Source organism: Prionailurus bengalensis, chromosome B1 (assembly GCF_016509475.1).
Source record: "Prionailurus bengalensis isolate Pbe53 chromosome B1, Fcat_Pben_1.1_paternal_pri, whole genome shotgun sequence".
Classification (NCBI taxonomy): domain Eukaryota; kingdom Metazoa; phylum Chordata; class Mammalia; order Carnivora; family Felidae; genus Prionailurus; species Prionailurus bengalensis.
In genome coordinates, this window is record NC_057344.1 from 28643705 (window position 1) to 28667596 (window position 23892).

The following is a 23892-nucleotide window of genomic DNA, read 5'->3' on the forward strand; positions in this document are numbered from 1 at the left end:
TTTAGCCAAGCTGACCAAGAAAATAAAGAAGGAAGACTGAAATTAGTAGAACAATAAGTTAAAGAGAGGATACTATTACTGGCTTTACAAAAATAAAAAGGACTATAAAGAAATACTAGGAACGACAGGATGCTAATAAATTAGGTAAGTTAGATGAAATGGACAAATTCCTACAAAGACACAAACCACTAAAACTGATGCAAGAAGAAACAGAAAATCTGAATGACAGACAGTAAGTGAAGAAACTGACTTAGTGATAAAAAACTACCCCCCCCCCCAAAAGCCTGAATGGCTTTAATAGTCAAGTCTATCAAATGTATAAAGACGTATTAATGTCAATTCTTCACAAACTCTTTCCAAAAAATGGAAGAAAAGGAAACCCTTTCGAACTTATTCTATGAGACCAGTATTACTCTGATACCAAAACATCACAAGAATGCTACAGATTAATGTATCTTATAAATATAGACATGAAAATCTTCAAAAATTTAGTAAACTGATTCCACCAACATATAATAGGAATCACATACCATGACCAAATGGAATTTACCTCAAAAATGCAAAGTTTACTTAATATCTGAAAATCAATTAGTGTGACACAGCACAGTAACACAGTGAAGACCAAAAATCATGTGATCATCTTGATAGATGCAGCAAAAGGATCTGACAAAATTACTACCCTTTCATGATAAAAACATTCAACAAACTAAGAATAGAAAGGAATTTCCTCATGATAAAAGACATCAAAAAACTCCATAGCTAACATCATACTTACTGGTGAGGGATGAATACGTTCCCCTAAGTTTACAAATAAGGTAAGAATGTCCACTCCTACCATTTCTATTAAACATTCAACTGGAGGTCCTAGCCAGGGCTATTAGGCAACAAAAAGAAATAAAAGACACCCAGACTGGGAAGGAAGAAGTAAAACTAACTCTATTTGTAAATGACTTGATCTTTTATATAGAAAATCCTAAAGAAATCACTGAAAAACTATTAGAACTAATAATGAGATCAGCAAGATCATTTACAAGATCAATACACAAAAAAACACTATTGCTATATACTTCAAAGAGGAACATAAAAAGTGAAATTGAGCAAACTCTACTTACAAACGTATCCAAAAATACAATACTTGAAATAAATTTAACAAAAGAAGCATAAAACTTACACCCTGAAAACATTTACTTCCTCCACCAGGGTAGCTATAAACAAAAAGTAAGATAATAACATAGGAAGTGGAAAATCCTAGCACTCGTACACTACTGGTGTAAATGTCACTGGTGCAGCCACTTCGGAAAACAGTTTGGCAATTCTTCAAGTGATAACAGTGTTATCATATGACCCAGCAATTCCATTCCCAACTATATACCCCAAGAGAAATGAGAACACAGGTCTGTACCAAAATTTGTCCAAGAACATTCATAGCAAGATTATTCATAATTGCTAAAAGATGGAAGCAACCCGAATGTCCTCAACTGATATAGTTTCTATTTAATGTAATATTATGCCATAAAAAGGAATGAAGTATTAATACATGCAAGAACCTTAAGAACAGTTAAATGAAAGTCACTACTCATGAAAGGCCACTTTGCTTCACGTATTTATGAATTCCCTTATATGAAATGCCCAGAATTGGCAAATACAGTTGACCCTTGAACAATATGGGTTTGAACTACATGGGTTCACTCATAAATGGAATTTTTTTCATGTAATATATTGGAAAATTTTTTGGAGATTTGCCACAATTTAAAAAATCTCACAGATGAACCACATAGCCTAGAAATGCCAATAAAAATTAAGAAAAAGTTAGATTTTACTGTAAGAATACAGTATATAGAATATATAACATACAATGTACACATTAATCAATGTTTATGTTCTGGGTAAGGCTTCCAGTGAACACTAGGCTATTAGTAGTGAAGTTTTCAGGGAGTTACAAGTTAAACATAGATTGTGACTGCGTGGGCGTTGGCACCTCTAATCTCTGTGTTGTTCAAGGGTCAGTCACTAAGAGACAGAAGGCAGATTAGCGACTGCTTAGGGGCAGGCCTGAGGGGAAAGGGATATGATGGCTTTTCAAGAGTATAGTTTCTTTTTGAAACGATGATGATAACATATCACACTCACTGAGCTGGCAGAAACAGACATTTTTTTAAAAAGTGTATGTGTTGGCAAAGATACAGAGTAATTATGTAACCTGATGCAACCACTTTTGAAAACTAGTTGATATTATCTTTGGATTAAGTTGTACATTTCTGATGTAGACATTATATTACTCAATACCAAAACTCTTGCCCATATGCACTGAGACACTTACATAAATGTTTAAAACAGCAATGTCTGGAATATGAAGAAAACTGGCAAGTATCCAAACATCCCCAGAGGAATAGTGTGTAGTCAAAAAACAGAATAATGTGTGTGTGTGAATGCATATACATGAAGAAACTCAGGTATACATATCAGCATAGAAGAATCATACAAATGGGACGCTGGGTGGCTCAGTCGGTTAAGCATCTGGCTTTGACTCAGGTCATGATCTCACGGTTCATGGGTTAGAGCCCTACAGTGGGCCCTGTGCTGACCAACTCAGAGTGTGGAGGCTGCATCAGATTCTGTGTCTCACTCTCTGTCCCTCCCCTGCTTGTGCTCTATCTAGTCACTCTCTCTAAAAATAAATAAATAAACTTCAAAAAAAAAAAAGAAGAATCACACAAAGATAATACTGAGCAAAAGGAGTCACAAAAACATCTGTAGTATAATTCCAGATACATAAAATTAAAAAGTTAAAGCATAACTATTTTGCTTACAGATTGATAACGTATTAGAAAATAATATTCAGAAGTTCTACTACCAGCACACATGCTACGGAAGCATAATAATGTCTGTATCTTACCAGCCCTCTTAGGAAATCCTGTTGAAAGGAACCTCAAAGATGTAATAAGGTGTCCACTATCTACTTTTTGGCCAATAAATTTTACAGTTACTGTTGCATATGGAAGACAATGCCTAGGTTTATCTACTGGCTTTGAAAGAACATTGTATTCATAGAAGTATACCTGAAAAACAAAGGAAAAAAACATTTTAAACTAATTAGTGTTAGCAGAATTGAATAAGCTCATATTTTAAAAAGCTATGTAACTAACTTCATGTTTGTTATTTATTCACCTGCTTCCATATACCCACTTCTTCTCCCCACATTCTTTAACTCTAGTTTTTTTGAAGGTATAAATTTTTTCTCCCAACCACACATATTTTCTTTGGTATGTTATTAGTGTGGGCAGCAGCATAAACAGTCTGTTTTTATTTTTTCTTCTTTTTTAAAGAAAATTTTAAAATGTTTTATTTATTTTTGAGACAGAAACAGAGCGTGAGCGGGGGAGGGGCAGAGTGTGAGGGGAGAGAGGGAGACACAGAATCTGAAGTAGGCTTCAGGCTATGAACTGTCAGCACAGAGCCCAATGAGGAGCTTGAACCCATAAATGGTGAGATCATGACCTGAGCTGAAGTCGGACGTTTACCCAACTGAACCACCCAGGTGCCCCAGAAACTATTTGTTTTTTAAAAAAGATTTTTTTCCATTAAAAGTTCAACGTTTTAGGGGTGCCTGGGTGGCTCAGTCGGTTAAGCGTTCAACTTCAGCTCAGGTCATGATCTCACGGTTTGTGAGTTCGAGCCCTGCATCTGGCTCTCTGCTGTCAGTGTGGAATCCCCGTCAGATCTTCTGTCCCCTTCTCTCTGCCACCTCCCCTGCTCATATTCACTCTCTCAAAAAGAAAAAAAAAATTAAAACAAGTTCAATGTTTTGCATATGCTGTTAACCCCTAAGTTTTATTTGGAAGAGAAAGTTAATTAGGAAAATAATAATTGCTTGATACATTTTACATGTGGGAGCATATACATACTTCTAGAAAATTTATCTTCATTTAGTCATATAGATGATGATATGCAATGTTTACCACATATAATTTAATATTCTACAGAAGAGGAAAGGTCAGCAATTTATGATGGAAAATTACTATTTCACATGTAATGATGAACATATAAGCCTTTTCTCCTGTTGTTATTTCAAAATAGCTTGTTATAAAAAAGTTGGCATGTTTTGCAAGTTAGGAATTAATCTATGGAACAACTAAATAAAAGAAAGCAGCCACTGTATTTTGAACAAGGTTAAATGCAAATTTGGAAACTTCTTTACTATATTCCCAAATCACAAATATTAAAGAGCTTTCATTATTTATTTAATGTCTTACTATATTGAATAAAATAAGGGATTTTCATTTAATATTTCAGAAGCTGTTTTAAGTTGTGTATCATATAGTGTGAAGCATGCCACTTTCAAGTAGTCACATGAACCCAAAAGTTAACATACTGCTGAATTGTAGGCTTGTAACTCAATGGCATCTTTCAGAGAAGGTATACTTCTTGACATGTGGCAATCAAAGTTAGGAGAAGGATCCAAAGAAACTTTGTTTTTATCCAATGAAGGCCGAATTTTCTTCACTTTTCCAAAGAGAACCTAAAAAAAAGGCAAAAAGCAGGTCATAAAAATATATTAGAACATTTTAAACTCGCATACAGAACATAAATTAAAGCTGTCTTTTTTAAGGGAAGAAATACAAATGGATAATCCATATCCCAGATGAATAAGATGACTTACTGTATTCGTATCAATTCCCCTTCTAAATTAAACTTAGGACTATAATACCTGTAAGTAAAATTTTAGAAAACCTATTTGTAGAAATGAATTTTAGTCTAAAAACTTATTTGGAATACTAACAAACAACAGCCCAGAAAATTTCAAAAAAATGTTTTTAGAAGAAAGTTTTGGGTCAGAGATAACAGAATTATGGAACAGGGCAGGCGACTTGCACTTCAAAGGTATTAAATATATTTAAAATTTTTTTTTTAATATTTACCTATTTTTGACAGAGTGAGAGAGAAAGCATGAGCGGGGGAGGCACAGAGAGAGAGGGAGACAGAGGATCCAAAGCGGGCTCTCTGCTGACATGGGGCTCAAACCCACGAAATGTGCGATCATGACCTGAGTCAAAGTTGAACGCTTAACCCACTGAGCCACCCACGTAACTCAGTATTAAGTATTTTTTTTAAAGGATGGTATTACCACAAAAAAAGGCAGTGGGTAAAAAGAACCAAATAAAAAGCCCCAGGTAAGTCCAAGCATCTATAAAAATACAGTATAATGTTAAAAGTATCATTTGAAATAAGTGAAACGAAAACATATAATAAGTAAGTATAAAACAATTGAAAGAATTAAATTACCTTAATGTATGCACCAAAATAAATGCCAAACCAGTTAAATATTTAAATAATGCAAACACTGTAGAAAGTCAGTATTTATCTAATCTCAAAGTGAGAATTGTTTTCTAAGCATATGTGCCATGAATCCATAAACCTAGAACATAAAACTGTAAAATATTACAAAACATTTGTACATCAAAAACAAATGAGTATACTAAAAGACAACCTACTGAGTGGGGGAAAATATTTGCATGTAACATACCCGATAAAGGATTAGTATCCAAAATATATAAAGAACTTCTAAAACAACCCCCAAAAAACAAACAATCCAGTTAAAAAATGGGCAGAAGATGTGAACAGACATTCCAAAGAAGACATACACATGGCCAACAGACACATCAAAAGATGCTCATCATCACTCATCATCAGTGAAATGAAAATCAAAACTACAAGATATTAACTCACAAGTCAGAATGGCTAAAATCAAAAACACAAACAACAACAGGTGTTGGCAAGGATGCAGTAAAAGGAGAACCCTCTTAAACTGTTGGTGGGAATGCAAATGGGTACAGCCACTCTTGAAAGCAGTATGGAGGTTCCTCAGAAAGTTAAAAATAGAACTACCCTATAATCCAGCAATTTCATTATTAGGTATTTACCCAAAGAATTAAAAAAGACTGATTCAAAGGGATATATGAACCCTGATGTATAGAGGCATTATCTACAATAGCCAAATCATGGAAAGAGCTCAAATGTGCATCGACTAATGAATGAATAAACAAGAGGAGGTGTACACACACACACACACACACACACACACACACACACACACACAGGAATATTACTCAGCCATAAAAAAGAGTGATATCTTGCTATTTGCAATGATATGGATAGAGCTAGAGAGTATTATACTAAATGAAATAAGTCAAAGAAAGACAAATAGTATATTTCACTCATATGTAGAATTTAAGAAAACAAAAATGACCCTGGTGGGGGGGGGGGGAGAGGAAAGACAAGAAACAGACTCTTTTTTTAAAAAAATGTTTAGTTTTATTTACTTATTTATTTTGAGAGAGAGAGACAGAGAGAGTGAACAGGGGAGGAGCAGAGAGAGAGGGAGAGAGACAATCCCAAGCAGGCTCTGTGCTGTCAGCTTGGAGCCCGGTGTGGGGCTCAATTCCATGAACTATGAGATCATGACCTGAGCCGAAACCAAGAGTCAGACACTTAAATTGACTGACCCAGCCAGGTGCCCCCAGACTCCTACCTATAGAGAACAAACTGATGGTTACCAGAGTGGAGGTGGGTGGGAGGATGGGTTAAATAGGTGGTGGGGATTAAGGAGCATGAGCATTAAGGAGTGCTCATGTGGTGAGCACTGGCTGTTGCATGGAAGTTGTTGAATCACTAAATGGTACACCTGAAACTAATATTACACTGTATGTTAACTAAATGGAATTTAAATAAGAACTTTTAAAAAATGGGCAGAAGCCACGAACAGACTTTTCTCCAAAGAAGACATACAGGTGGCTAACAGACAGATGAAAAGATGCTCAACATCACTCATAACCAGGGCAATACAAATAAAAACCACAAGGAGATATCACCTCACAACTGTCAGAATGGTTAAAATAAAAAACTCAAGAAACAAGTGCTGGTGCAGATGTGGAGCAAAAGGAATCCTCGTGCACTGTTGGTGGGAATACAAACTGATGAAGCCATTCTGGAAAACAGTATAGAGGTTCCTCAAAAAATTAAAAATAGACCTACCCTATGATCCAGCCATCACACTACTGGGCATTTACCCAAAAAATATGAAAACACTAATTCAAAGGGATATATGCACCCTTATTTTATAGCAGTATTATTTATAACAGCCAAACTATGAAGCAGCCCAAGTGTCCATTGAAAGATGAATGGATAAAGAAGATGTGGTATATATACATATACAATGGAATAGTATCAGCCATTAAAAAGCATGAAATCTTGCCATTTGCCACAACACGGATTAATCTAGACAGTATAATGCTAAATGAAATAAGCCAGTCAAAGAAAGATACCAAAGAACTTCACTCACATGTGGAATTTAAGAAACAAAACAAATGAACAAAGGGAAAAAAGAGACAGGCATTTGGCTGGCTCAGTTGGTAGAACATGCAACTCTTGACCTCAGGGTCATGAGTTCAAGCCCCATATTGGGTGTGGAGTCTAGTTAAAAAAAAGAGAGAGGAAGGCAAACCAAAAAACAGACTCTGGGGGTGCCTGAGCGGCTCAGTCAGTTAAGTGTCTGACTTCGGCTCATTTCCTAATCTCCTGGTCTGTGGGTTTGAGCCCCACATCAGGCTCTGTGCTGACAGCTCAGAGCCTAGAGCTTGCTTTAGATTCTGTGTCTCCCTCTCTCTCTGCCCCTCTCCCACTCATGCTCGGTCTCTCTCTCAAAAACAAATAAACATAAAAAAAAATTAAAAAAAAAAAAACCACCCAGACTCTGAACTATAGAGAATAGATGGTTACAAGAGGGGAGGTGGGGGAGGGCGGTTGGTGAAATAGGTGAAAGGGATTAAGAGTACACTTACCTTGATGAGAACTGAATAATATATGAAACTTATGAATGACTATATTGTACAGCTTAAACTAATATAACACTGTATGTTAACTATACTGGAATTAAAATAAAAAAATTAAAAATAAAATATCACTGTTTACCAACAAATCTTAAGGATTCTTAATTAATTAATTAATTAATTAATTTTATATAAAGAGAGCACACAAGTGGGAGAGAGCAACGGTGGGGGGAGAGGGAGGGAGGGAGGGAGAGAGAAAGAGAGAGAGAGAGAGAGAGAGAGAGAGATAAATCCCAAACAGTCTCCACGCTCAGCATGGAGCCCAACATGGGGCTTGATCCCATGACCCTGGGATCATGACCTGAGCTGAAATCAAGAGTTGGATGCTCAACTGACTGGGCCACCCAGGTGCCCTGGGAAATATATTTTAATAATAATTTATAGATAGCATATGTCATAGTAAATTTTATAGATCAATTTGGCTAGGGTATAGTGTCTGGATGTTTGATTGAACATTAGTCTAGATGCTGCTATGAAGGTATCTTGTTGAGATGATAAAAAAAATCCCAGATGAAAAATCAGTTCACTTTAAGTACATTACCCTGGATAATGTGGGTGAGCCTCATTTAATTGGCTAAAGGCCTTAAGAGTAAAAAGGGAAGTGTCTCAGAGAAGAAACTTTTCATCAAGACTTCAGCATAGAAATCTTGCCTTATGGATTTCATACTTGCCAGCCCCAGAAATTATGTGAATCAATTCCTTTATGTATAAAACATACACAATATAAGACTAAGATGTAGCATATACACAATATATTAATTTGGATCAGGGAAGATATTGGCATTGAGTAGGATATACAAAGAAACATTTATGTGGTCATGTATGGAAAACATGTATAAAATTAAAAAACAAGTATAAAATTAAAAAAACGAATACAATTAACTGATAAAAGGTGGATGAACATATAATTCATATGACAAAAAGTACACATTTTATTTGAAGTCAGGAATTCAAGGGGTGCCTGGGTGGCCCAGTCAGTTAAGTGTCCAACTCTTGATTTTGGCTCAGGTCATCATCTCATAGTCATGGGAATGAGCCCTGTGTTGGGCTCTGTACTTAGCGTGGAGCCTACTTGCCAATCTCTTTCTCTGCCCCACTTCTGCTCTCTCTCTCTCTCTCAAAATAAACAAACATTTAAATTCAGCAATTCTATTATTGTTATTTTTAAATATAATAATACATTCATTCATAATTTAAAAAACTAAATGTAATGTGGTATCTTGCATTTGGGTACTAGAAGAGAAGAAAAACAATAGAAAAACTGGCAAAAGGTAGTCTGTAGCCTAGTTAACGGTACTGTACCAATGTTAGTCTCTGTTAGTCTTTTTATTTTATTATCTTTAACTTTACTTTTTTACTGAATATAACTGACAAATACAATATTAGTTTCTTAGTTTTGACAAATGTGTCATAGTGATGTGAAATGCTAACAATAGGGGGATGCTGAGTGAACTGTATACAGGAACTTTCTGTATTTTCTTTGTAACTTTTCTGTACATTTAAATTTATTACAAATTGGAAAAGTTTATTTTTTAAAAAAGAAAACATTAAGTGATAAAATATTGTCCAGAGAAAAGCCTAGCTCACACAATATGCTTTAATGAATTGATAATGTCTACAAATCAAATAGAAAAAAAAGAAAACACCAAAACGGCAAAGGATATAGCCAACTCACTAAATATTATTAATGAATATATGCAGAATGTTTAAACTCAGCAGTGACTGCAAAAATAACTGAATCATCAATGAGAAACTATTACATATAAGACTGGCAAAGATTTTTTTAAAAAAGTATACTATATATAACAGATGTTCTGACACACTGTGGATAGAAATGTCAATCAGTACAACCTTTCTCAGGATAACTGGGCATTACATATCAAAAGCTTTTACAGCTCCTAATCTTACTCCTAGGTAGGAATTAACCAATTAATTCACAGCAAATAATCACAGGCATAAAAATATACCTACAAGGATGATCAAAGTAGTATGTAAAACACAAAAACAAACAAACAAAAAACCAAGTAACTTATATCCCCAAATTTTAAAATTTGTTGTGCAAATAATGGTAGGGCTATATAGTAGAATACTGGGTAGTTACTCAAAAGGTTATTAGAGAAAAATACTTATTTAATGCAATTAAAAATGTTTACCTTATAATCAGTGAAAAAAGTGATATAGTATGTAAAGAATACATTTTAATTACAATTATACATGCATGTTTGCACACATAAACAGAAGACTAGGTATAGATATACAAAAAAATTAACTGGTTATTAATGAGTTCTTTGGAGCTTCTTAGTATGTGCCAGATTTTCTAAAATCAGGATGTATTGTTTTAATATAAAAATAAATTATGCTTTATTAATTTGAGAATATTCGAGGCCTAAGCACAAAAGGAATTATTCCAAAGGAAGCATTGGTTTTATGTGTACACACATCCTATATTACAAATCTGAGGATCCTGACTACCTACTCTGATTTTAGTAGTCCTGGCAAAGCTAAATTTAACCATAAAAGTCTATCTTAACCAATTTGTTGATGCTTAAGATTTGGAAAGAATTATTTTTTTCAATTTTGAGTAATTTTAGACTTCCAGAAAAGTTGCTAGTTTTGAAACTAGTTCAGAGGTCCTATATATACGTGTATCCAGTTTTTCCAAATGTTAAACCTTAGATAAACATGGCAAAACTAAACACTGCTATGTTGTAATCTGCAATTAACGTACACTGTGTCAACTATACTTCAATTAAAAAATAAAACAAAAAGAAATTAACATTGTGTAATGCTATTAACTAAAAGAGTAGGAGTTTAGTGGGGCACCTGGGTGGCTCAGCTGGTTAAGTGTTTGGCTCAGGTCATGATCTCACAGTTTGTAAGTCTGAGCCTCACATCGGGCTCTGTGCTGACAGTGTACAGCCTGCTTAGGATTCTCTCTCTGTCCCTCTCTCTCTGCCCCTTCTGTGCTCTCTGTCTCTCTCTCAAAAATAAATAAATAAAAACCTAAAAAAAAATAACAGTAGGAGTTTAGTAACTTTAGCTTAAGTCAGAATTCTGTAACCAATGTTTTGTGAAAAAAACACTTAAAGCACTGTGGTATTAATTATGGTCTAAACAAGAGGAAGAAAGAGAAAAGCGTCATTTAAGACAGAGAAAAAAATAAAGACAAAGATGATACAGGCTGAATTTGCTTACTTGGGAGTTTTGTTTTATGCTGCATACCCAACTAAAGTCAGAAATAGGGGAAAATTTCAAATGACGATGATGAGAGTAATATACGTATGATTTATTTTATATAATGCAACTTAAGAACACTAATAATTCAGACTGAACGGAGAATATGTTTGGGTCAATTTAAAGCAACTAAATATAACATTTAGTATTTGTTTTCTGCTACCTACCTTAAAAATTATAATACTTTCTACAGTAATGCTTTTACTGTGAGCATAATTCAAAGCAATGTCAACATGTCTAAATACATAAATTCCAAGAAGAGGATTTCCTAATATCTTGAATGTAGATGCTCTGGTACTTATCCCATTTTGATATATTTCAGCTACATCATTCTGAGTAAGTGCTAAAAAGCAGAAATGTTCTTCAAGTTCTCTGCCATGTCTTCCACTCTCACGCATCTCTGACCTAAAGCAAAACAAACTGTGTGTAAGTTAAGTGAGAATATTGACAGAATTTTCAAGGAGAAAATAAACATTTCGACTTACTGCAGTTAGAAAGCAAGAGAATCACTGATAACATTCAGAAGCACCGGGGCACCTGGGTGGCGCAGTCGGTTAAGCGTCCGACTTCAGCCAGGTCACGATCTCGCGGTCCGGGAGTTCGAGCCCCGCGTCGGGCTCTGGGCTGATGGCTCAGAGCCTGGAGCCTGTTTCCGATTCTGTGTCTCCCTCTCTCTCTGCCCCTCCCCCGTTCATGCTCTGTCTCTCTCTGTCCCAAAAATAAATAAACGTTGAAAAAAAAATTGAAAAAAAAAAAAAAAAAACAGAAGCACCACTATTCTGGGGCGCCTGGGTGGCTCAGTCGGCTGAGTGTCCGACTTCGGCTCAGGTCATGATCTCACGGTCTATGGGTTCGAGCCCTGCGTTGGGCTCTGTGCTGACAGCTCGGAGCCTGGAGCCTGCTTTGGATTCTGTGTCTCCCTCTCTCTCTGCCCCTCCCCTGCTGGCACTCTGTCTGTCTCTCAAAAATAAACATTTAAAAAAAGAATTTAAGAAGCATCACTATTCTATTGTAACAAGTTACGCTGAAAATCATCTAAGGAAAGAATTCATGAAGTAGATAACTACTCATCCAGGATTATGGACTACATTCCGTATAGCCCAGTGATAATAAGGGCTAACATTTCTTGAATGCTGCTAATATGCCCAATATGTTAAGACTTAACTTTTACATGCATTTTCGTAACTTTTTTCTGAACCCTTGAGCAATTGACTATTGTTATTTTTTAATTGCTGTTGTTATGCCCATTTTTTCCCTAGTCTCCCTAGCCCCTGTTATACTCATTTTAAAAATGAGGAATATGAAGTTCAGAGAATTAAACTTGCCAAAGCAGCAAGGTGACAGAGTTGTAATTATATATGGGAACTCTTGTCTGTTAAGTTCCAGAGCTCAAAGTCTCACCTATTTGTGCTATGGACGAAAGAACATACATTTTTCTTTTTTTATAATGATTCTTTAACATGCATTTCCTAAATACATATAGAGACACATGTATGGTACATTATTAGGGACATTCTCTATTTCTCAGGGATTCAGATAACAGCTGGAAAAAATAATCTAGGATTTGATTGTAGTGTACTCCTATCACAGAAGTAAGAAAATTATGAATCCTACTCAAAACTGATTGTAATCTTAAGTACATACATTTTTTTATAATTTTTTAATTTTTAAATTCATTTTTGAGAGAGAGAGACAGAGAGACAGAGTGTGAGCTGGGGAGGGGCAGAGAGAGAGGGGGACACAGAATTGGAAGCAGGCTCCAGGCTCTGAGCTGTCAGCACAGAGCCCAATGTGGGGCTTAAACTTATGAACCACGAGATCATGACCCGAGCCAAAGTCAGGCGCCTAACCCACTGAGCCACCCAGGTGCCCCTGAAGTATATACATTCTTGCAATTTTGACTGTACTCTGCAACAAGAACTACTTAAACATAGAAAACTTGTATCTCCCAATTGGCAGATTAGAAAGGGAATTTTATATGGCTTGTTCAGATGTAGCAGCAGCAAAAATTGCCAAATCAGGTGATATAATAAAGAGGTTTGATCACTAGAATAGAATGGAAGTGGGATTCCAAATGATCATCACAGTGGAGAACCTCAGAACCTAAAAAGTAATGTGTATACTACAAAAAGAAAATTATTCTTGAATACCACATGCTCCCAACAGTTCTCTGGAATGGCGCTCACAGAGTCTGTACAAAGTATACCAAGCACACTGGCATATTGATGTTGATTTTATTTGTATGAATAACTGTTTACATTACACAGGACCAGAAAACACATGGCAACAGTTACAAGCAAGACTGACTGATTATATCATGACCACTCTGTCCCAGGTCCTGGAAATGGCAACCTTAACTTTCAACTCCATGTATCATCATCTCCTGCTCTTGCTTTCAACTTGATATCAGTAGATTCTATGAAACACTAAGATCTCCATGTTGATAAGGTTTAATTCTCACAGAAGAATTACTTGTTTGTTTTCCCAATTTCTCAACTGGTTTTTCCTAGAATCTGGAACATCATAAGCTTTCTGAGCATACCTAGAAGGAATTCCCACATGGGCGTACTAACAACAACAGCACAAAGGATGGGAGGAAGGAAGGAAATGTTCATTGTTGCAAGGTTCTTAACACTACACACGAATATAACGTTATATGAAGGTATACCGTGTAAACCCTAGAGCAGGGTTTCGCAGAAGTGGCACACACCATTGACATTTTGGGTAGAATAATTCTTTGTGTTACCTAGTCATCGTATCGGCTTAACATTATATCCTCTTAAAGGTCTGACTAAAATGTAAAAATATAACCTAGTAAAGATTTGACCCAGGACTCTAAAAACCTTTATAAAGTAGAAAATATTCCCAAGTTTTGTATTTGTTATTTTTTTATTGTTGTTTTTTATTTTAGAGAGAGAGGGGCGAGAGAGAATCATAAGCAGGCTCCACGTTCGACATGGGGCTTAATCCCATGACCTTGGGATCATGACCTGAGCCGAAATCAAGAGTCAGACGTTCAACTGACTGAGCCACTGAGGCCCCACTTGTATTAGTTATAATACTGATAAATACTTTCTTGTTTTCAATACATGTTTTCAAAATTACATTTGAAAAACATTTAGGATTACATATGATTTAGATAAAGGTGAGCAATAGAAAATTTGTCTATGGAAGTTTTTTAAAAATAATTTAATTCCACTGTAGTTAACATATAGTGCTGTATTAGTTTCAGCCGTACAATATAGCGATTCATAAATTTCATGTATTACTCAGTGTTCATCAAGATAAGTGTACTCATTTAAAAAATGTTTATTTATCTATTTTGAGAGAGTATATGTGCACACATGCGTGCATGTGGGGGAGGGTCAGAGAGAAGGGTAGGGGAGAGAATCTCAAGCAGGCTCCACACTCAGTGTGCAGCCTGATGCAGATAAGATCAGATCATGACCTGAGTCGAAATCAAGAGTCGGACATTTAACTGGACCAAGCCACCCAGGCACCTCAGATGAGTGTTCTCTTAATTTCCTTCGCCTATTTAACCCATCCCCCCACCACCTCCCTCTGGTTTTTGTTCTCTATAGTTTAGAGTCTGTTTTTTGGTTTGTCTTTTTTTTTTTATTTGTTCCTTTGTTTTATTTCTTAAATTCCAAATTATGAATGAAATTCTATGGTATCATTTCTCTGACTTGACTTAATTTGCTTAGCTTTATACACTCTAGATCCATCCATGTTGCTGCAAATGGCAAGACTGCACTCTTTTGGCTGAGTAATATTCCATTGTATATACACCATATCTTGTTTATCCACTCATCTTTCAATGGATACTTGGGCTGCTTCCATAGTTTGGTTGTTGTAAGCAATAAGCAAAGGCTGCATATACCCATCTGAATTAATGTTTTCCTATTCTTTGGGTAAATACCTAGTAGTGCAATTGCTGGATTATAGGGTAGGTCTATTTGTAACTTTCTGAGGAACCTCCATACCATTTTTCCAGAGTGGCTGCATCAATTTACATTCCCACCAACAGTGCAAGAGGGTTCCCCTTTCTCCACATCCTTGCCAACACCTGTTTCTTGTGTTGCTGATATTAGCCATTCTGATAGGTGTGTGGTGATATCTCAATTGTAGTTTTGATTTGCATTTCCCGGATGATGAGTGATGTTGAGCATCTTTTCATCTGTCTGTTGGCCAGCTATATGTCCTCTTTAGAGAAGTGTCTGTTCATGTGTTCTGCCCATTTTTGAATTGGATTATTTATTTTTCCAGTGTCTTTAGAAGTTTTTTAAAAGGCTGGCTCTTCAGAGTTATCAGACACTAGGAGCTACGTCAATTTATTAAATGACAGAAGCTCTGAGTCTCAAGACTTCCATTTCAAATACCACAGGTTAAATAAATTTGAATAGTCTTTTCTGTTTGTAGTAACATGTAATAAAATAAGAATATAAAGATCTAATACATACAATGTGACTTATTACCGAGAGAGAGAACCTGAAGAGACCCATTTTTTTTTTAATGTTTGTTTATTTTTGACAGAGAGAGAGAGAGAGAGAGAGAGACAGAGCATGAGTGGGGGAGGGGCAGAGGGAGAGGGAGACACAGAATCCGAAGCAGGCTCCAGGCTCGGAGCTGTCAGCACAGAGCCCGATGTGGGGCTCGAACTCACAAACTGTAAGATCGAGACCCAAGCCGAAGTCAGACACTCAACTGACTGAGCCACCCAGGCGCCCCATGAGACCCCATTTTTAGAAAGGATCTGCCTCTGCTGTTTTTCTGTGAGGCCCCATTTACTCATGTTCTATATTTTTGCATCTCAATAAACCAAAGAAGCTATGTTCCCACCCTAAGTGGGAAACAAGAAGGTTAATCATTCTAGGAGTTTTGTCCTAGGCCCCCAAACATCTGATTACATCTGAAACTCAGATCCTAAACACGTTCCAGGACATTAGCTTCAAACAAACCTTCGCCAAATTTTGGCATAAAAATCCTTACCTTTGGGGTGCCTGGGTGACTCAGTTGGTGAAGTGTCTGACTCTTGGTTTTGGCTCAGGTCATGACAATTGGTGAGTTCAAGCCCCACACTGGGCTCTGTGCTGGCGGTGTGGAGTCTGCTAGGGATTCTCTCTCTCCCTCTCTGCCCCTCCCCTGCTTGTGCTCTGTCTCTCTCTCAGAATAAACACATGAAAAAAAATCCTTACCTTCGATGATCAGAAAATAACACCTATTATTCACCTGTCCCTTGCCTTTGATTAAATCCTACCCTGGACTCCTGTAAGAAAATATACCTTCTACCCCTTTCCAGTATAAATGCTAACCCCAAGGGATGAGACTCATTCTCCATCTGCTGTATTCTGCCTGTTACTTAATGCTATTCAATAAACTCTTTTTTTCACTTCCTGGCTGACATTTGATTTCCATCCTGCCCAAAGCCAAGCATCCTCTTGGATGGTCCTGCAGGACCCCTCTCCAGGGTCGAGGACCCAGCCTGCCTGCATCATTACCAAGAAGCAGGCAGATTCTATGCCAACATGATATTTATATTATCTTAAATATAAAAAATACCTAACAGTTAAGAATAATTTTCCAGAAATATTTTCTTCTGTTTTTATGCCACAATGCTGATGAGGGAGAAGTGTCACAATCTGTCAGCCCCTGCATCCTACACATACTTAAAGCTCTGAAGTGCAAAGTTCAAAAACAACTCAGTCAAATGTTAAATCTGCAGATATACTCTTGGTTGTGGGTTGATCATTATTTTTTTAGCCACTATTTGATTATACATTAATTAAATAAATGTAAAAGACTTATTAGCTAAGAAAATTCACATGGATAGAGATGTATAAGTTAACACAGCACAACAAATGAGTGGTAGAAACAAGATATGATCTGGATATCTTTTGGAAGACCATGAACTTAGAACTGATGGTGTACTACCATGATGTTTATCTACTGAAATTAACTACTACAGAGTACAAGGTATAAGTGCCTCAGACAGAATGCCCAAGTCACAGTTAATTACATTATACAGAATAGATTCCAAGATACCGTGTATATAATAGGTAGTGAATTTTTTTGAGTAAATGAAATACTTTAAGTATATCATTATCTCAAAGTGTAAGTGGAAATAAAAGAATACTATTTACTTAGCTACTAGGGTATGTGGAGGAGAGAATGAGAGTATTCAGTTAAGTATGTGCTTTAGGAAATACTTAAATAAAATGAAGTAACTGGTTTTGGAGGGCTGGAAAAAGAATTTAAATGTTTTCAAATCCATCAGATTGCTGACAGGTGATCAATGTCTAGCTGGCAAAAAACAGAATACATGAAATGAAGCATAGTCAAGCTAAGAAAAATGGGGATTTCACTAAGTTTACAGAAGTACATCTTTGATTCAAGGGTAGTGATGTCACAAAGACAGTGGAGTAGCAGACCCCACCCTCTGGCCCCTAAGAAAAGATCAACAATTACATAGCTACCTACAAACAAAAACAGCTCTGGCAGAGCTTTGGCGTTCACTTAAGAAACTGCAGCAACATGGTGGCACAAAAAAAAACTGAGAGTAATTGCACAAAAAGGGAAGGACGAACAGCTTCAGTTTGCCTGTATCAGCGCACAAATCAAGCTGGCATTGCTCGGTCCCCAAAGGGTATTTCCCAGGTAAAAAAGAGTTCCCCTCACCAGAAAAGTGAGAGTGAGGTGAGTAACCAGCTTCCCTACCCCTCTGGGGCACTTCACGAAGGATCAAGGATCTGCTTTGGTTTTACCCAACCAGAGAATGGCAAAGCTGAGACATATAGAGACTGCTGGGAACAAGGAAGAAAAGCAGAGGCTACCTGTAGCAGCCATACAACAGGAGCAACCACCTTCCTACTGACTTGTTCAGCAAACACTAGCAGCTTTCACTACTGAAGAAACCAACGGCCACAAAGCTGTGGCATACCCCTGCAAATTTCACTAGTTTCAGACCCACCTATTTATATTTGCTGACACCAGCTGCCCAAGTCTCTCTACCCACTTTCTGCCAGCAGCCAGCCAAAGACCCTCTGGCTCCGAGAGTGTAACACACCCATGCAGACTCCTGCAGCTGACATTCACCAACATGCAGGTGCTCAGGGCAAGCCCCCTCCAGTTGTGTACTTATATGCTGCTGGGTAAACAGCTGTCACCATCCTAAAATGCTGTGTGCACACCATGCAGAGATCCTGCAGCCACATCAGACCACATCCATAGTGAAGGCTCCTACGGCTGCATGTGGGGCCAGATTAAGCCCTGTCTTCTGTCGCTGGCCTATAGCCACTTCCTCTGGTCCAATCTCCATCACTGACCTCCACATTGCTATGTGTCCAGGGTAAGATCCAACCAACATGGTAGTGAACACAGCCAGATCCAGCTGCCAGTACACATGCTGGTGGCTGGCCTGTGCTGCCTGTCCTGACTTCCACCATTACATGTGTTAGCAGCTGACCCCTGTTACAACATAGGCACCTGCAACTGAGTGTGTGCGCATGACAGACTCAGGCCACTACTGCTGCTTGCTCTGGTCCCTAGTTGACAGACCAGGGGAAGACACTGAGAACCCCAAGAGCTCATGCAGGTTATGTGAATGTCTGGCAACACTCACCAAGGACCACAAAACTGCCAATACTCTGCAGGCCAAGACCTAACCCAATGAGTTGCCATCCACCCTCCTCAGATCTGGAGCTACCATAAGCCATGGTACCCTGCCCCCACTTGCAGGTGAGGTCTACACTTACCAACGTTCAATGTATAAAGTCTGGAAGAGGTGACCACTTCTTCAAATTCACAGACACCTACGCAAAGTTATGAGGATTATGAAGAATCAGGGAAACATGACTCCACCAAAGGTATATAGTAAACCTCTAATAACTGGCACAAAGAAACGGAGATAAAGAATTTGCCCTACTAAGAATTCAAACTTTCTCTACACATTCAACATAGTATTGAAGTCCTACCTAGTAGAATTAGGCAAGAAAAATAGATAAAAGGCATCCAAATTGGAAAAGAAGGCATCCAAATTGGAACTGCCACGTTTGCAGATGGCTTGATATTATATACAGAATATCCTAAAGACTCCACCAAAAAACTCTCAGAACTAATAAATGAATTCAGCAAAGTTGCAGGACACAAAATCAATATACGGAAAATTGTTACACTTCTATAAGCTAAAAACAACTATCAGGAAGAGAAGAGGGGTGCCTGGGTGACTCAGTCAGATAAGCATCTAACTCTTGATTTTGGCCCAGATCATGATCTTATGGTTGTGAGATGCAGCCCAGTGCGGGGCTCTGTGCTGAGCATGGAGCCTGCTTAAGATTCTCTCTCTCTCACTCTTGAAAACTGAGTACAAACTGAGGGTTGATGGGGGGTGGGAGGGAGGAGGGTGGGTGGTGGGTATTGAGGAGGGCACCTTTTGGGATGAGCACTGGGTGTTGTATGGAAACCAATTTGACAATAAATTTCATATATTGAAAAAAAAAAGATTCTCTCTCTCTCCCTCTGCCCTTCCCCTGCTCACATGCTTTCTAATGAAAATAAAAAATAAATAAAATCTTTTTTAAAAACCCCATTTACAACTACATTATAAAGAAGAAAATACCTAGAAATAAATTTAATCAAGACCTGTACACTGAAAACTATTAAGACACTATTGTCACTATTAAGACAAAGTGAAGAACTCACAAGTAAAAAGATATTCCACGCTCATGAAATTAGAAAAATTAACATTTTTAAAATGTCCATACAACCCAAGGCAATCTACAATTCAATGCAATCCCTACCGAAATTTCAATGGCATTTTTCATAGAAATAGAATAAATAATCCTAAAACTTATATAGAACCACAAAGACCCCAAATAGTCAAAGTAATCGTGAGAGAGAAGAACAAAGCTAGAAGCACACTGCTCCCTGATTTCAATGATAATATAAAGTTATAGTAATCAACACAGCATGGTACTAGCATAAAAACAGACATATAAATCAATGGAACAGAATAGAGTCTGGAAATAAACCCAGGCATATGTGGTCAATTGATTTATGACAAAGGAGTCAAGAACATACAATGGGAAAAGGACAGTCTCTTCAATAAATGGTGTTGGGAAAACTGGACAGCTATATGCAAAATAGACTACTTTCTTACACCACTCATAAAAATTAACTCAAAACAGATAAAAGACCTGACTGTAAGACCTGAAACCATAAATCTCCCAGAAGAAAACATAAGTAGTAAGCTCCTAGACATCAGTCTTGGCCATGATTTTTTGCATCTAACTCCAAAAGCAAAGGCAACAAAAGCAAAATAAAGTGGGACTATATCAAACTAAAATACTCTGCACAGCAGAAAGAACAAACAAAAGGAAAAGACAACCTACGGAGTAGGAGAAAGTATTTACAAGCCATGTATCTAGTAAGGGGTTAATATCCTAAAATACATAAGGTACGTAACAACTCAAAAGCAAAAACACAATCTGATTAAAAAATGGGCGGGGCGCCTGGGTGGCTCAGTCAGTTAAACATCTGACTTGAGCTCAGGTAATGATCTCGAGGTTCATGAGATCGAGCCCTGCATCGGGCTCTGTGCTGACAGCTCAGAGCCTGGAGCCTGCTTCAGATTCTGTGTCCCCCTCTCTCTCTCTGCCTCTCCCCCACTCATGCTCTGTCTCTCTCTGTCAAACATAAATAAACATTAAAAAAAAATTTTTTTTAAATGGGCATAGAACTTTAATGGACATTTTCCTAAAGAAAATCTACTAATGGCCAACAAGTACATGAAAAGGTAGGTGCTCAACATCACTAAGCATCAGGGAAATGCATATCAAAACCCAATGAGACACTGTCTAATATCTGTTAGAATGGCTATTCTCAAAAAGACAAGATAAAGAGTGCTGGTGAGGATGTGGAGGAAATGGAACCCTGATGCATTGTTAACGGGAACATAAATTGGTGCAGTCACTATGGAAACCAGTATGGAGATTCCACAAAACATTAAAAATAGAACTACTATATGATCAAGCAATCCCACTTCTGGGTATGTATCTGAAGGAGATGAACTTGCTATCTTAGAGAGATATCTGTATCCACCATGTTCACTGCAGCATTACTCACAATAGCCAAGACATGGAAACAACTTAAGTATCCATCAACACATGAATTGATAAATATGGGGTACACCCACACACCCACACCATAGAATACTATTCACCAATAAAACAAAGGAAATCCTTCAGTTTGTGACGTAAGAATGGACCTTGAGGGCATTATGTTAAGTGAAGTAAGTCAGAGAAAGACAAATACCATTTGATCTGACTTACATGTGGAATCTAAAAACATCAAATTCATAGAAACAGAGAATAGAATGGGAGTTGCCAGGCCTAGGGTGTAGGGGAAATGGGGAGATGTTGGTCAAGGGTACAAACTTTCAGTTAAAAGATTAATAAGTTCGGAGGATCTATGGGACAGCATGGTGACTACAGTTAACAATATTGTATTGTATATTTGAAAGTTGCTATGAGAAAAGAGCTTTAATATTCTCACCATAAAAACAAAACAAAATGGTTTATGATGTGAGGTAAAAGAGGAGTTTACTAACCTTACTGTGGTAAACATTTCATAACCTATGTATTAAATCATCACATTATACACTTTAAATTTACACAATGTTATATGTTAATCATATTTCAATAAAGCTAGAGGGAAAATTTTTTAATATTTATTTTGAGAGTGTGAGTGGGGGAGGGGCAGTGTGAGAGGGAGAGAGAGAATCTCAAGTGGGGGTCAATCCCACAAATTCTGAGATCATGACCTAAGCCAAAATCAAGAGTCGGATGGTTAACCCACTGAGCCACATAGGAGCCCTGGAAAAAATTTCTAACTCACACAAGAAGTCTGGAGATGATAAAGGCAGGTATTAGTTTCCTATTGCTGCTAGAACAAATTACCACAGACTCAGTGGATTAAAACAAATCAAGTTTATTTTATAGTTAAGTAAGACGAAGTCCAATGTAGGTCTCATCAGGTTAAAATAAAGGTGGCATTTGAACTGTGTTCCTGTCTCAGGCTCTGGGGGAGGATCTCTTCACTTGTTGGCAAAATTTACTTGCAGACAGAGCACTAACATCCTATTTCCTTTCTAGCTGTTTGCTGAATGATGCTCCCAGGTTCTAGAAGTTACCAGCATTCCTTGAATCATAACACCTTTCCTCCATCTTGAAAGCCAGGGAAAGCAGGCTGAATCCCTCTGAAATTTTTCCTGTCTCCTCTCTGACCCATTCTGACTTCCTCTTACATTTCTAAGAGCTCATATCTCGAAACTGCGCTCACGCAGGTAATCCAAGATAATCGCCCATCTGCAGGTTTGTGATCGCAATCAGATCTGCAAAGTCTTTGTTGTTATGTAAAATAACATATTCACAGATTCTAAGAATCAAGATGTGGGCATTTTTGGGCATGTACTGTGCTGCCTACTGAAGGCAGATTCTGAATTTACTCAGTTCCCCCAAAATATTAAGGATTCAAGTTTCTTTGCTTTGACTCTCCTTACTGCTGTCTATAGCTTTACTTTTATCTTTGGCTCCTCTAAATCTTAAGAAGGCTGCCAAGCAGCAACTAGACCTATAGCTTCCTTGCTTGCGGTCCTTAATAGAGACACTGCCTTCATCTCAGGATTTCCAGGCAGGTCTCATACAGTATCCTAGTGAACCATACAGACCAGGCCTGTACATCAGTAAACCAATAAAGGAGAATAGGACAAAAAAATAGTTTAAATTATGTAAGATGATTTAGAATTGTTAGAAAGACTATAGTCTACTAACTTGGTTACCCTTTGCACACACCCTTCTTCTAACACATATACTTTCAAAAATGCTTAGGCTCACACAAAACCCTTCAACCTACCTCACAAAAAGGGAACAAACCAAAATGTCATCCAGTTACTGCATCTAACTTCAGATCCATGATCTGACTAACATGCCTTCATTTCCAACAGGTCTGGATATAGATCCCTATAGTTAACATCCATTAAGGTAATACAGCTATAAGATTATTATCTACACCCAAAATACATCAGTAAAAGGAAAAAAATAGGGTAACTACAATTAAATTCAGAAAAGTAAACAATGATAACAGCAGTGGTCAGTGTTAACTGGCCCTTAGCACACAGTATGTCCTTTTGAAAAGAAGCAGCTAGTATTCTTTACCCTCAAAATTCTAAAGGCTAGTAACCATAGCAAGATCACGGTTAGACAATGGTTGCAATTAGGACTTTGTCTCCTGGCAACAAGCCTCTAAATCTTCCCATCTTCCAAGGCTCTGAATTTGGAATGGCCTTTACCTACTGCACTCCAATTAGAAACTATCCATTTCTTCCCCCATTGCATTTAAAAAATACCTTTACTGGGGCGCCTGGGTGGCTCAGTCGGTTAAGCGTCCCACTTCAGCTCAGGTCATGATCTCACAGTCCGTGGGTTTGAGCCCCGCGTCGGGCTCTGTGCTGACAGCCCAGAGCCTGGAGCCTGTTTCAGATTCTGTGTCTCCCTCTCTCTCTGCCCATCCCCTGTTCATGCTCTGTCTCTCTCTGTCTCAAAAATAAACGTTAAAAAAAAATTTAAAAAATAAATAAAAAATAAAAAAATAAAAAATACCTTTACTGTATAAACCTGAGTAGTTTCCATTTACCCAGTAGAAAATACTTAAAGAAGGTATCGGGAAGGTTGAAAGTATGTGCTCTATAGCATACTTATCTCCTGTTAAATCTCTTTTC

General features: G+C 37.4%; 1 protein-coding gene across 1 annotated transcript in view; it reads right to left on the reverse strand.

Annotated features, from left to right (window-relative positions):
* Positions 1–23892, reverse strand: part of TEX15 (testis expressed 15, meiosis and synapsis associated) — a 64271-nt gene that overhangs the window by 23736 nt on the left and 16643 nt on the right. Inside the window, exons 3-5 of the mRNA XM_043560981.1 lie at positions 11288–11525; positions 4373–4519; positions 2897–3059 (exon numbers count right to left, since the gene is read on the reverse strand). Of these exons, the coding sequence (XP_043416916.1) occupies positions 2897–3059; positions 4373–4519; positions 11288–11525 (548 nt within the window). The remainder of the gene's footprint in view (positions 1–2896; positions 3060–4372; positions 4520–11287; positions 11526–23892) is intronic.